We start from the raw sequence: 12,754 nt of genomic DNA on the forward strand, positions 1-12,754 counted from the left end.
TCAAGCTGATGGTTTAAACAAACTCCCCTGGGACCCTGTCATCCCTCTCACTAGCTGTTTGTGCAGCGACGGTGCTGCTAGGGGCCATCTGTACTACACGGGTGTCTCTGTTTGGCATCTTCCAATTGCACCTTGGCCAGAGTCCCCTGGCACACCTCCGTGGCTTTGGGAGTTAATTTGGTCCTGGTGTCTCCTGATTCTGGCTTGTCTGTCTGTTTTACTTGCCCGCTGGGGGGGTTTCTCTCACACTCAATGGAGCATTGCTGGCAGCTAATAACCATGCGCCATCAGCCGGGCGGTGCTGCCCACCTGCGGCTGACCCTGTGTGACCCCACCAAGCCCTCAGCAGTGACGGACTTGTCTAATCCGCAGCAGGTTAGCTCAGCCTCTGGTTTTATCCAAGGGGCATCTCAACTAGCTTCCTAGCTGTTCCTCAGCCTCATGGTTCCCGGAGCTAGTCCAGCTAGTTCCCAGCTCTGGGGACCATTTGGCATTTCTGGAGCCGGATAACTCTGCCCTTTTCCCCACTCTGCTTTCCCACCTACCCCCACTGCTAGCACCCCCGTTGCTTGTTGCTCTTTTGTCTGTCTCTTCTGAATGTCCTTGTTTCTTTGTTTTCAAGCCAACTGACCAATGAGATCCCAGCGTAAGTAGTTCGCACACACCCCTCCTCACTGCCGGCCATCTGCCCTCCACCACTGCGCATAGATTCCCATCCACCGCCGGGGCTTCCCTCCATGACCCCGAGCCCCGTTCCACGTAGCCAGATAGCGAGTGGTGTTTGAGGGAGGGGACAGCTGCTAGAATCTCTCATCCAGCACCGGGGAAGACCGGAGCTTTGCAGTGGGCACCACTTGCGTTTCACTGGCAGAGTTAGGTGCTGGGAGAAGGAGCCAGGGACTGGTCTCAGAATCCAGGGCTGAGACGCTAGCCCCATTGAAGTGGATGGGAGCTTTTGCCATTGGCTTCAGGGGGGTCAGGCTTTATGCCAGTGTTGTGTGTGATTAGCTCCATCAGTGCAGATGTGTTCAGGGAATGGGCATGGGGCCTAGGGGGGAAGTGAGTGGGAGATCTTTTGTCAAGCATCTCTTCAGTCAGCAATGAAGGGGTTAAGCAGTGAGCAGGGTGGACCCTCTGGGAGCCTGATTCAGCGCTCACTTGTTCCAGCGTGGATCCAGAGTGAGTCCCTGCAGTGTAAAACTGGAGGGAGGGTGTGCAGTCAGGTCCTGAAATCCTGCCACCCCAGGGAACATGGCCCAGATGCCCACTGGGTAATATGCAGGGAGGGGTTCCTTGGGGCCAGGGTTTGGCTGGGAGGGAGGATTCTTCTCCAAAGTCCTCTTGACAGCTGCTTATTTGCTGGTTGTTTGTGAGCAGGAGTGGGGGGTACCTGATCCCTTGGAAGCAGCAGTGGCTCATCCAGTTGCATTCTCTATTCTGTGTGTGTTTGTGGGTGGGGGGCGCAAGCTGTCTGGTGCATCCCAATCCCACCTCATTCTCTCCAGGCCAGGAATTGGAAGGAGGGCTCGGAGGCTGAGAACCTGCATGCATGCATGTCTGCACTGAGGGAGGCAGAAAGCAAAGCGGCCTGACTGACACTGCATGCTGAGAGCAGCCCAGGGCGTCCTCACAGGAGCCTGGCCCCCTCACCAGCTAGATGATGTGAGCCCTGCATCTCACAGCAGCCTTCCGGCTGGCAGCATGCCGACTCTCTTTGCCATGCAGCTGGGAGCCTGGTTACCCCACTGTGCCAGTAGGAGCCATGCACACTCGTCGGGTGGTGGAAAGCTGCTACCACTCTGCCCTGCCCCAAATGAGAAAGGGTCACTGCTTCCCGGCTCGCTTGGGGAGCTGTTCCACAGCTATGCCAGCCAGTGCCCACTCATCTGGGCATCCAACCAGCAGTGGAGCTTAACGCTTCTCCAGCTGGGATTTGGCAGTAGACACTAGCTGGCACTGCCCGGGGCTTGCTCTGCAGAGTTGCCCATAAGGCCTGATGGCTAGAAGCCAGCTTCTTCTGACTCAGTATGTAAAGGTTGGAGGCGTGCTGGCCATGCGGAGCTGTTGCTAATGACGCAGTTGCCTTGCTGTGTCGTGCTGGGCATGAAATGCCCTTGACTTCAGACCCTGAGACTGGCCCCTCATGTGAGCAGGACAGCTGTAGTATGTGATTTCCATACCTGCCCTGCCAAAATGTCCCAGCCCTGACCCAGAGTTTGCTCCACAGCCATTCAGGCCTTGACTGCTCATCAGACAGCCAACAAGGGGCCGATCTTGCTGATGCAGACACCTGTCTATGACAAACTGTACCAAGATCCACCACTGAAGACCGGTTGGGTGGGATCTGCTGCCACTCTGGGCTGGATGCAAACTGCTGAGCTAGAGGCAAAAGACTCCTCCTCCTATTGCCCATCCCCTGAGCCATGCAAACCCTCTCTTGCCCTGTCTCAGGCAGCCTGGATTGGACAGTTTGAATCTCTGAGGGGTTTCTTGGTGAAAATAAGTACCAGTAGCAAAAGCAGCTGTGTAATTAGCAGGACCCCTTGCAGTACCCGCTCCAGTCCTGCCTTGAAACAGTACCTTGCTGCCTGCCCTCCCCCCGCCCTTCGCAGGCAGCCTTTAGAGTATCCACAGCAAAGCTCTAGTGAAAGTAGAGGCTGAACATGCAGTGGGCTGCACGTTCCTGCATGGGTCAGACATGCAGGGATCGTGCCATGTCCCTGCTTACCGGAGTCCTGAGAATTCACCCCCCTGGGGGTCAAGAAATCCAGGCAGCCCTAAAGGACATTTGATTCCCTGCTTCAGTTCTCTCTAAAGACCGTTCCCCAGGCTTTGTGCTCAGGATGAGAAGCTGCCCTGTACCAGGCAGGGCCATGCACTGCACCCAGGGCCTTCCGTGAGCCAGGCGGGTGGTTTCCTTTTTTCTCCTCTGGCGCTTATGGCATGCCTCCCCTTTCTTCCTGCTTCTAAGTCCCGAAGCACTGGACTATGCCCTGGATCACAGGTGAGTCTCCACCTGCCTTCTGCTCTTGTGTCTCGTGCGCTCTGGTGTTGCTGCTCTGTTGGCCTCTCTGTCTGTCGTGCGTGTCTGAATGTTTGGCTTTTTATTGATAAGGGACGATGGTTCACAGCCTGCGAGAGCCTGAAATAAAGGGAGGCCGGGGAGATGAGGGGGCCCATACAGTGCAGGATGAGGACTCAGGAGATGGGGCTACAGCTCTGTGGCCTGGAGCAAGTCATTTACCCGCTCTGGATCTGCCTTTCCACAGTAACTCACCCTCCAAGCAAACGTGTGATAGAGCGAATGCCCACAGCTTAGTGGGGAGGCTGGATCGTATTGCTGGTGATGCGGGCTTCACCCAGAGCTGCTAGCTGGCTCTTTGGCTGCAGCGTCCCTTGGGAATAAAATGCTCTCTCTGCCGCTGTCTGTTTTGTCTGGTGTTCTGTGTGCACACGGGTCTGGGAGAACAGAGGGGGAAACCCAGCATTTATAGCCACCTGTAACCGCAGCGGCAATGTGGCCAGTCAGGCAGTGCTGTAGCCAGTGTCAGGAACTGGGCCGGGGTATTGTATCCCACTCTAGGGGTGACTGAGTGGAGATGTGGATTCTGGTGGGGGACAGGCTGGCCCCAGTAATGCACTGGTTTTTGGAGGAGAATGTCTCTGTTGCCCCAGGTGCAAAGTGCAGCCTTCCCTCCAGCTCCCATCATGCCTGTCTTCCCCGGAGCCACAGGGGTGGGTGTCAGTTCAAGTCACTGTGGGGTTGGGGGGTGTTCAGTGACATTGAGTTTTGTTGCTACGAAGATGCCTGATGGTCTTGCCATTAACCCTTTGGTACTATTTCTGGATGCTCGAGAAGACACTCTGACACAGGGCCACTCCATCGTCTGCAGGGCCAGCCCAGTGCTGCTCCCTGCTAGCAACCTGTGAGTCAGGCAGGTGGGCTGGGCAGAGGATGACCCTGGGGCTTTGGGGGTGAGGGGGCAGCAGTGTTGGGGGGTCCTTCCCTCGTGTGGCACCAGCAGGCAGAATGATGTCTCCTCTGGCTGGACCCAGGGAACTTGCTATGGAGGGCAAAATGGCATCAGCTGCAGCTCATTCTTCCCCATGGCACTTCTAGTCCAGCTGATGGAGCCTCCTTTGTACTGAACTCGCCCGCCTCAGAGGTTGCTGTGCGTGAAGCCGTGTTTGACAGCAGAATTGGGGCCTGCCCAGCCCCCCCTCCCCACCATTCTCCAGGGCCTGCATACCAGCCGAACCCCCTGGCAAAGCTCATGTGCCTCAGACCTTTAGCAGGAGCTGAAGCAGCCGCTCCTCATCCCATTTTGCAAACAGTGCATCAGACCTTGTGAATTGGCTGTGCCCGAGATCCATCACGTACTGCAGATAGATGTATAACTCCCCCCCCAACACACACACACACACACACACACTCCCCGTGCCTCGTTCCAGAGGCTCGCCGGGGTAAACCAGCCCGGGTGGTGATCTGCCTGGAAGCAGAGGAGCATGCTGCTCTGATGGGCTGGCCACCTGCCTCTCTGCCCGAGTGGGGGGCTGCCCGTTGCCTCAGTAGCCCCCTTCCTGACTCAGGCCTGTCTTCCCTCTCCCCATCCGGCCCCTTGGTGCAGCGAGAAGGCCTTGCAGGAGAATCACTTTGAACTGAGCATCAAGACAGACGCCACCCAGGGTCTGATCCTGTGGAGCGGGAAGGGGCTGGAACGGTCAGACTACATCGCCCTGGCCGTAGTGGATGGCTACGTGCAGATGACCTACGACCTTGGCTCCAAGCCAGTTGTCCTGCGTTCCACGGTGCCAGTGAACACAAACCAGTGGATTCAGATCAAAGCGTACAGGTGAGAAGTTTCAGGGGGCGAAGGGGCATAAGGGCTGGTGTGGTTGCAGACAGTGTGCTCACGGCTGGGCGTGAGCTGGGCTGGGTCATGTCTAGGGTGCCTGAGTCATGACCCTGGAGCCGGGCCCTGCGGTCTCCGTGGGTCACTGAGCCCTATAGATAATAATAGAGGCACGGTATTCGGCCAATGCAGCGTTGGAGGGGTGCGTGCCTTGACTTGCCTGCCCTAGATTCTAGGAAATGCCAGAGGGACAGGCTCAAGGAAGTACTCCCGGCCGTGCCTTTTATTTTAGCTGGCTACGGGCTTGGAATTCTGTTCGTGTTGGACCTCCCGTGGTTTTTATTTATATTGGTGATGAGGGGAGTGGTGAGCTGCTCGCATGGCTGGAATGCCAGTGGTTTCTGCTGATGAGTCTGGAGGGAGTATTAGGAAGCAGGGGCTGTTGGAGAGCTCTGCATGGGACATCAGCTTGCACCAGGACCCCCCCATAAAGGCAGGCTGGAGGGGAGAGCTCACCTTGCATGTCATACCAGCCTCTCCCAGGAGGAGTTGCTGCAGGGGATAGTGCAGGAGTGCTGGCTGCAGATTGTGATGCCAGTCCTGGCGGGAGAAATCAAGGCATGCAGTGGTCCAAAGACAGCACAGAGAGCAGGGGGCTGATGCACAGTGGTGGAGCCATCTGCAGCATCCCTAGCCAGGCTAAGGCAGAGCACTGCTCCAGGCCCCTTTAATGAGTGTCCTTCTCTCTTTTCTGGGAATAGAGTACACAGAGATGGCTCCTTGCAGGTTGGCAACGAAGCCCCCATAACTGGTTCTTCCCCTCTCGGAGCAACTCAGCTAGACACCGACGGAGCCCTTTGGCTGGGTAAGTTGAACACGAGAAGGAATAATGAAATTCCCTTCTGGACCCCAGAGCAGAGAGTCTCAAAGCCCCCAAGAAGGGTTAGAGACACAGTTCCCATTAACCCCAATGGGAACTGAGTCCTCAGTCCCCTAGTTATCTGAAAATATCAGCTCTGGCATAAATCAGTGGGATGGGCCACAGTGCTGGAGAAGGTGATGGCTGCTTTGTGCCATAGGTACCACTGTACAGTTAAAGGGATAGCACATTTTCCTCTGTCAATCTCAAAGGACTGGACACAAGCATTAACCTCCGTCGACAGCTGGTCTAACCAAGTACAGAAATTGTACAGGCGCCACTGGGGGTTCGCCTGGTAGGTGCCTACCCCATAAAATCAAGCATCTGTTCCCACCTATGCCACACGCCTCCTGAGGAATCTTTGGCAGGTCCCTGTTAAAGGAACATCCTCCATACAGCAAGGCCACAGGAGGAGTTGGTTTCCCCACATGTGCCAGAGATGTCTATGTAGTCATGTCCAGTTGGGAAGTTGATGATGGAAAGTCTCTCTCTGGCCCTGTGCTTTTTCCTCCAGCAGCTTCGCTGACAGAGAATTGTGTCCCGATTTTCAAATAATGGCTTCTTTCTTAAAAACGTTTCACCGCTGCTGCCATTGAAAACGGTCTCTTGCATGCGCCAGTATCAGAATGCCCTCCCTGCCGTTCCAGTTGTGGGGGGCGGAATGTCATTACCCTGGGCAGAGAGAGGGAGACATTGAACTGGGCACTTCCCAGGGGAGTCATTGTAAAGTCTGGGCAGCTCTGATTCAGCGAGGTTTTTAAGCACGTGTATAACTTCAAGCAGGTGAGCGGTCCCATTGATGTCCAGGGTGACTCATGTGCTTAAAGTTCTGCACATGCTTAGTTACCTTGAAGAATCGGGGCCTGGATTCATAATCAGTTTAATCAAGCTCCTCAGACAGCAGCCTCGGTGGCTGGGATGCTCAGGAGTGTAAAGATACAACAGTTACGCACACGCACTCTCTCTCAGGGTACGTCTACATAGCCAAAAAACCCCACGGCGATGCGTCTTAGAGCCCGAGTGGGACTAAAAATAGCAGTGTGGACATTTGGGTTGGAGCCTGGGCTCTGAGGCCCTGCTCCATCATTGGATTTCAAGCCTGGGCTCCAGCTGGGACATCTACACTACCGGTTTAGCCCCATGACACAAGCCGGAATCTGCTGATCTGGGCTCTAGGGCTCACTGCCGGGTGTCCTCTTTCTCTCTTTCTGTCTCATGCCAGTAATGCAAACAAATCAGCCTTATAAAGTGACACTGGTGACAAACCTACCTATGGAGAGGCTCTTCCCCTCCCCATTATAAAAGGCGGAGACTGAAGGCAGTGAGGTCTGGAGGAATTAGCACTGGGTTGGGAGTCAGGAGGTCTTGAGTTCTAATGTCCATTCTGCCGCTCACTCATTATGGAGCCTTGAGTGAGTCCCTTCACCTCTCCATCTCCGTTCTCCAGCTATAAAATGGGAATCCCACTTGTCCTCCTACCTCCCGGCAGTGTCACGAGGTTTGATTCGCCACTGTCCACACAGTGCTGTGAACATAGAGGGTGATCTAAAAATAGTGCTATTCTGGGGCTGGAATCCTGGTTCCGAACTCTGACAGCATTACTGCTGACGGAAGACCCCATTAGGTATAGAAGCACTGGCACAGGGTGACCAGCCTGTTAAAGGACAGAAGGCTCCATACTCACTTTCCTCCCCAGGTGGGGAAATGGGTCATGTGACTCAAACAGGCCTCTGGGATAAGTAAGGAAAAAGCTTGGTTAACAAGAGAGGAGGAGAGGCCTGGGGGCTGCAGGCGGCAAAGGGCTCCTGCAGGAGACCCTATGATACCAGGGGAGAGAAGACTCCAGCTAGATGGGGCTGGGAGCGGCTTGCCAAAACTGGGAAAGGCGTGACGGGCTGCTGAAGAGCATGGGCAGGTAAAGATTTGGACATTGAGGGCTCCACTTTGAACGGCCCACAATAATAAAGCAGAGTATTACTGGCCAAGAGAATAAGCTTGTGGGGAGTTGATTGAGGAGCCCAGAAGAGAGAGAGACTGAGGCAGCGATGCTGCAGGGCCACCCCATGCCGGGAGGGGAGGGAGTGGTGCCCTGGAGGCAGTGACCCTGCTACAAATATCCGTATGTCCTTCTCAAGATGCAACCTGTCAACAGAAGATAACCTACAGGCATATACACCTTTGGGCCAAATCCTCTGCCAGTGTCAAATCCAGTGGAGTTGTGACAGCAGAGAATTTGGCTCGTTGTTTCTGATTCTGTCCCCACTGAAACCCATGGCAAAAATGCCCATTGAGGTGGGTGAGAGCAGGACTTGACCTCAGAACTGTTGTTCACATCTGTGGAGGCAGGACAGAGTCAAAAATGACCCACAACAAATACTATTAACCCTGCTTAATTACATCCGATGATCTTCAGATACAGCCAGTGCAAGCACTCTCAGCTTGAAGAGGCAGCAGTGAGTCATTTTTCTCCAATCGTTGGCGTGCTAGCATCAGACTCGGGAGACCTGTGTTCAGGTCTCTGTTCTGCCACAATGTTTGGGCATGTCACTTACCTCTCTGTACCTCGGTTCCCCATCTGTCAATTGATTATAACAGCACTGTCCCACCTCGCAGGGGTGTTGGGGGATTGTGGGGGGCTCAGATAGTAAGGGGAGGTCTTCAGATAGATCAAAATGGTCAACAAGCCGTGTTTTTTGATGATCTGTCACAAAGAAGCAATGTGACACATTCTCTCCAGCCTTTGCAGACACATCCGTCATCAGGGGGAAATGGTGCCATTTTCAGCTCTAACCAATTTCCCATGTCAAAGTTATAGGAGTGTTTCCTAATGGACAACACAGCCTTTAACGATGTGGTGGCTGTATCCCCTTTGTAGTTTGTCGACATGGGAGTTAAGAGAAGGGTCATCAACAGAGCTGGTTGGAAAACCAAAACCTTTCCCACAAGAAATTCTAGTTTGGAAAAAAAAAAAAGTGTTTTCCCACTGAACCTGCCAGTTTTTGTTTTGAATCAACATTGCAACATGAAGCAAAAGATTAATTTTGTTTCCACTTAAAATGCCTTTCACTGCATTTTCACCTGCAAACAAAAAAGAACCAAAACAATATTTGAAGTCTAAGTGCTGATATGAAACATAATTTTTCATTTAAAAATTCCCCTCCAGGAAAATTATTCTTTTTCCCGGACTTGACATTTACTTGCAAACAAATTCAGTTTTGGCAAAGCCAGCCAGGAAAACTTTTCAGGTGAAACATTTCAGCCAGCTCTAGTAATTAACTCTTAAGCTTCATGGCACCAACTATTCCTTGCTGAGGGGTCAGGAAGGAATCCCAGCGGTGCAGCACCGCAGGCAGCGTTGCACAAGTGCCAGGATGGAGAAAGTCACTTTCCTGTGCTGCTGCTCTAGACAGACCGGCCCATCCTCTGTGCCCCTACCTGATCTGTCTATGCCATCTCTTGCAGGGGGAATAGAGAAGCTCAGCGTGGCTCACAAACTGCCCAAGGCCTACAGCACCGGCTTTATTGGCTGCATAAGGGACGTGATAGTCGACCGCCAGGAACTGCATCTGGTGGAGGACGCTTTAAACAACCAGACGATATTACACTGCTCAGCCAAATAAACCCCCCAGGGGCCCTTCCTTCCCTTCCCCCTCCTGCCTCTTGCTGTAATTATTTTCTATTTTTGTAAACTTATTGCTTTTTATATTTTGGGGGGGATGAGGGAGAAAGGGGGAGGAAACACCTGTTGTTTTTTTGGTTGGTTATTTGTTTGGTTGCAGTGTAGCCACATCAGTTGGACTTTGATCGAGCAGCAGCAACATAGAACAAGCCCTGAACCAAGTCTCCAGGAAGTGACTGAGGAACAAACCCACGTAGCCTCCTTCATTGTAAATGTCATTAATACTTGAAGCCTTTTCCCGCCCTCCTCTTATTTTATTTTTATTTTGTGTTGGTTCTTGTTCCCGCCCACGAGGGGGAGAAAAACAAGGATCGCGGCGCCGGCAAGACGGTGGTCTTCGGGGAATCCTTGCTGTGCGATCTCAGGCTGGGTCCACGCTCCTGGCCGAGCGGAGAAGAAGCCATTCAGGGGAGGGGGACATCATGTTGCATTTGGGCCAGGGTCTACCACGTCTTTTCCAGGCTTCGTATCCATCTCCTTCTTTCCTCTCTGGCAGTGTGTGAGGATCTCAAGTGGTTTTCTCTGGGATGCACTGTCAGGGAACGCTACTTGCTGGAAGACAGACCAAGCTCAGCTTGTGGCAGGTTGGAAAGCACTGCTCTGTGGTTGGCTCATGCCTCCTTGATGACTGACTCGCTGGACTCAAGTTTGTTTGTTTTTTTAATCAGTTTGGCTGAGGAGGGGCAGCAGCTTCTTTCTGTGTTGATCGCTCTCCTCCTCCTGGATGCATGCCGAAGCAGCTGAGAAACCTATTTCCAGGCTTTATTTTTATCCAGACATGTCCCAACTGCCCACTTGGCCTCGTTGTGCTTTCCAAGAGTCTTTGCTGTTTACCAAAACCTGCCCTCTCTTGTGCCAGTGAGAACAATGCAAAGTATGTTGGATGTCCGGGGCTTGATCCGGCAAGGTTCACCCACCCCTAGTCTGTTAAGGTCAACAAGATTTGAGGGCACAGACTGAGGGCCCTTTTCCTCTGTAACCCATGTGAAGCACGCTTCCCTTTTCCAGCCTGTCCTTTATTTACAGAGACGATGGGTTCAGACCAGCTGTCCTAAGGATTTCTGCTTACACACCTTGAAAGCTAGTGGGTGTTTGGCCATTGACTTCACGTTTGTACAACAGCCAGCACAACAGGGGACCCGATCCTGGCCAATGCACATAGACGTGACCATGATACAAATCATAACTTCAATGGGGAACAAGATTGGGCCCTTACTACACAGGCAAGAGACAGGGTTGTTGGTTTGTTTGATGTTTTTTAAGCTATTTTTATTTTCCACGATGCCAATCATTCCTTGTAAAAATTTGCTATGATGCAAATACTGTTAACGCCAGCTCCGAACCGCGTGTGCGTGTGCGTCTATTTACATGTACGCGTTAGTATGCAAACACTGATTCTCTTGTTAAGAGAGAGAAGCCCACAAGGCTGTTTAAGAAAAAAGGACCAAGATGCTGAAAAGGACTGACCTGCTTAGGGTCACCAGCTGTCCTAATGTTATCTGGACCATCCTGACATAAGGGGCAACTATTCCCCACTCCGCTTGGAAAAAAAAGTGTCCCGATTTTTCACACTTGCTGTCTGATTCCCCTCGACCTGCTGTGTTCAGTTTCATTGTCTGTAGGAGGGACTCACCGATGCTGTCTAATACAGTATGTCTCCTTCCCCACCCCTGAGCTAGGCGAGATTTGCTTTAGTGTGTGTAAAGCACATTTTATGGAGCAGCCAAGCAGGGGGCATTAATTTGCAAGATCCTGCCTCTTCTAAAGTGATATATGGTTGTAGCAAAAGATGCCACCATTTTGCAGTTTTCTGGCCTGCCTGCTGGTGCTCCCTCCCCGCAAGAAAATAACATTTCTCCGGGCTGAACTCTGAGCCAGGAAACCCAACTGCTTTTCGTGGGGGGAGATCTGAAGGCAGGTGAAGCAAAGGACATACCTTTTAAAACCACTTTTTTTTCCCCTTCTAAAGCAAAAGTACTATTTGTAAAGTCAGACCAACTCACACCAGGGACGCCTGGACTAGAAAGTGTCCCAGGCCTCAAAAGATGCCCTGCTTTGGATTTGTGATTCCCTTTCTTTTGGGGTGGGGAAGAGGTGGGGGGTTGTTTGATAGTCCTTGCCTGATGTGTTTCTTCTTTTCCCTGCCTAGCTTTATTTACCCCATCCCGCTTAAAGAAACAAAAAACTCCATCCCCCCTGAACAGCCCTTGTTTCATGTCCCAGCAGGCAAGACATAGATGTATGTTCCCAGTGGAAATCTACACCTACATTGTTGCTGCCCCTATAAAAATCCAAAGTGGTTAATGACTCAGTGGAGGTCATGGCCTTCTGAGAGCTACAATGGAGATTCCAGTATTTTCTTATGTGTGGCAATACCACATTTTAAGTGGCGACTGTAAATATATCGTGGGTCCCAATGGAGAGTAATGTGATTGTGTTATACAGCAAACTGACTACTGGACTTGAAGCACATGGTGTCGGTCGCCAGAGGCTAACTTGGACTGGGTGGCGGCAAGGCGGGAATGTAACCCTGGGGAGAGGGAGAGGGGTATGCAGAGAGGAAGCTGCTAATTTCCCAGAATGCCACTAAAATGAAGCCAAGGTCACTGCAAAACAAAACACTGTCTGCTTTTGCTGGGGATTGGCAATGCCTTAAAACATAACGTTGTGTCCTTGTTGTCAAGCATCTTGACCCAACATTGGATTCAGCAATGCTCCCTAGGGGCCATGCACTTAACTTGGGCTTTATTTTCAACAGCATTGATAACTCCTATGTACAAAAAGACATTGAGTTTTGGATTTTTTTTAACTTTTGGTTGGCTATTTTTTTTACAGTTTGTCTGTCCACGTGGCTTCATTTTTAGGGTAAATTAATGACCATTGTGAACTGCTGTATGAATTCTGAAGGGCAAGGCACAGTAGAGGAGCAGCATGATATAACCATTACTAACTTGTGTCTTTCGTCAATCACCATGAAATAAAGTTTGAAAACTATTAAATATGTTTAAAAGGGGCCGTTGCTTTGTCTCTCTGTGGCTCACGTCTGCCTTCCACCTATGCTGACTTCACCAGCTGAGGATCTGGTCTAGCGAGCGTCAATCTCAAGTCATTGATACAAGACCCTCCTGGGACAGTCATTTTGCAAACTGAGACGGTAGCCTCATATATTACATACCACGTACAACAAAAGGCAGAGTCTTATCTCCAGTGAACTTTGCCCATCATTCCTTGTCTCAAAAGGTGTGCTGCTCCCCTAGTCTTTGGTGCTTCTTACTTCTCTAGCCCAAAACTATGGGCTAGTTG

At 51.9% G+C, this 12,754-nt stretch overlaps 1 protein-coding gene across 7 annotated transcripts in view; it reads left to right on the forward strand.

The window, feature by feature from the left end:
* Positions 1 to 12,458, forward strand: part of AGRN (agrin) — a 216,395-nt gene extending 203,937 nt beyond the window's left edge. For 3 of the 7 annotated variants that reach the window (XM_030537623.1, XM_030537624.1, XM_030537628.1), the window contains 5 exons: positions 623 to 646; positions 2,972 to 3,004; positions 4,629 to 4,853; positions 5,615 to 5,718; positions 9,235 to 12,458. In XM_030537623.1, coding sequence (XP_030393483.1) covers positions 623 to 646; positions 2,972 to 3,004; positions 4,629 to 4,853; positions 5,615 to 5,718; positions 9,235 to 9,392 — 544 coding nt within the window. In that variant the 3' untranslated portion in view covers positions 9,393 to 12,458. The remainder of the gene's footprint in view (positions 1 to 622; positions 647 to 2,971; positions 3,005 to 4,628; positions 4,854 to 5,614; positions 5,719 to 9,234) is intronic. The other 4 variants (XM_030537626.1, XM_030537627.1, XM_030537629.1 and 1 more) reach the window with 2 other exon arrangements.
* Positions 12,459 to 12,754: the final 296 nt, after the last annotated feature.

Source organism: Gopherus evgoodei, chromosome 18 (genome assembly GCF_007399415.2).
Source record: "Gopherus evgoodei ecotype Sinaloan lineage chromosome 18, rGopEvg1_v1.p, whole genome shotgun sequence".
Taxonomy (NCBI): domain Eukaryota; kingdom Metazoa; phylum Chordata; order Testudines; family Testudinidae; genus Gopherus; species Gopherus evgoodei.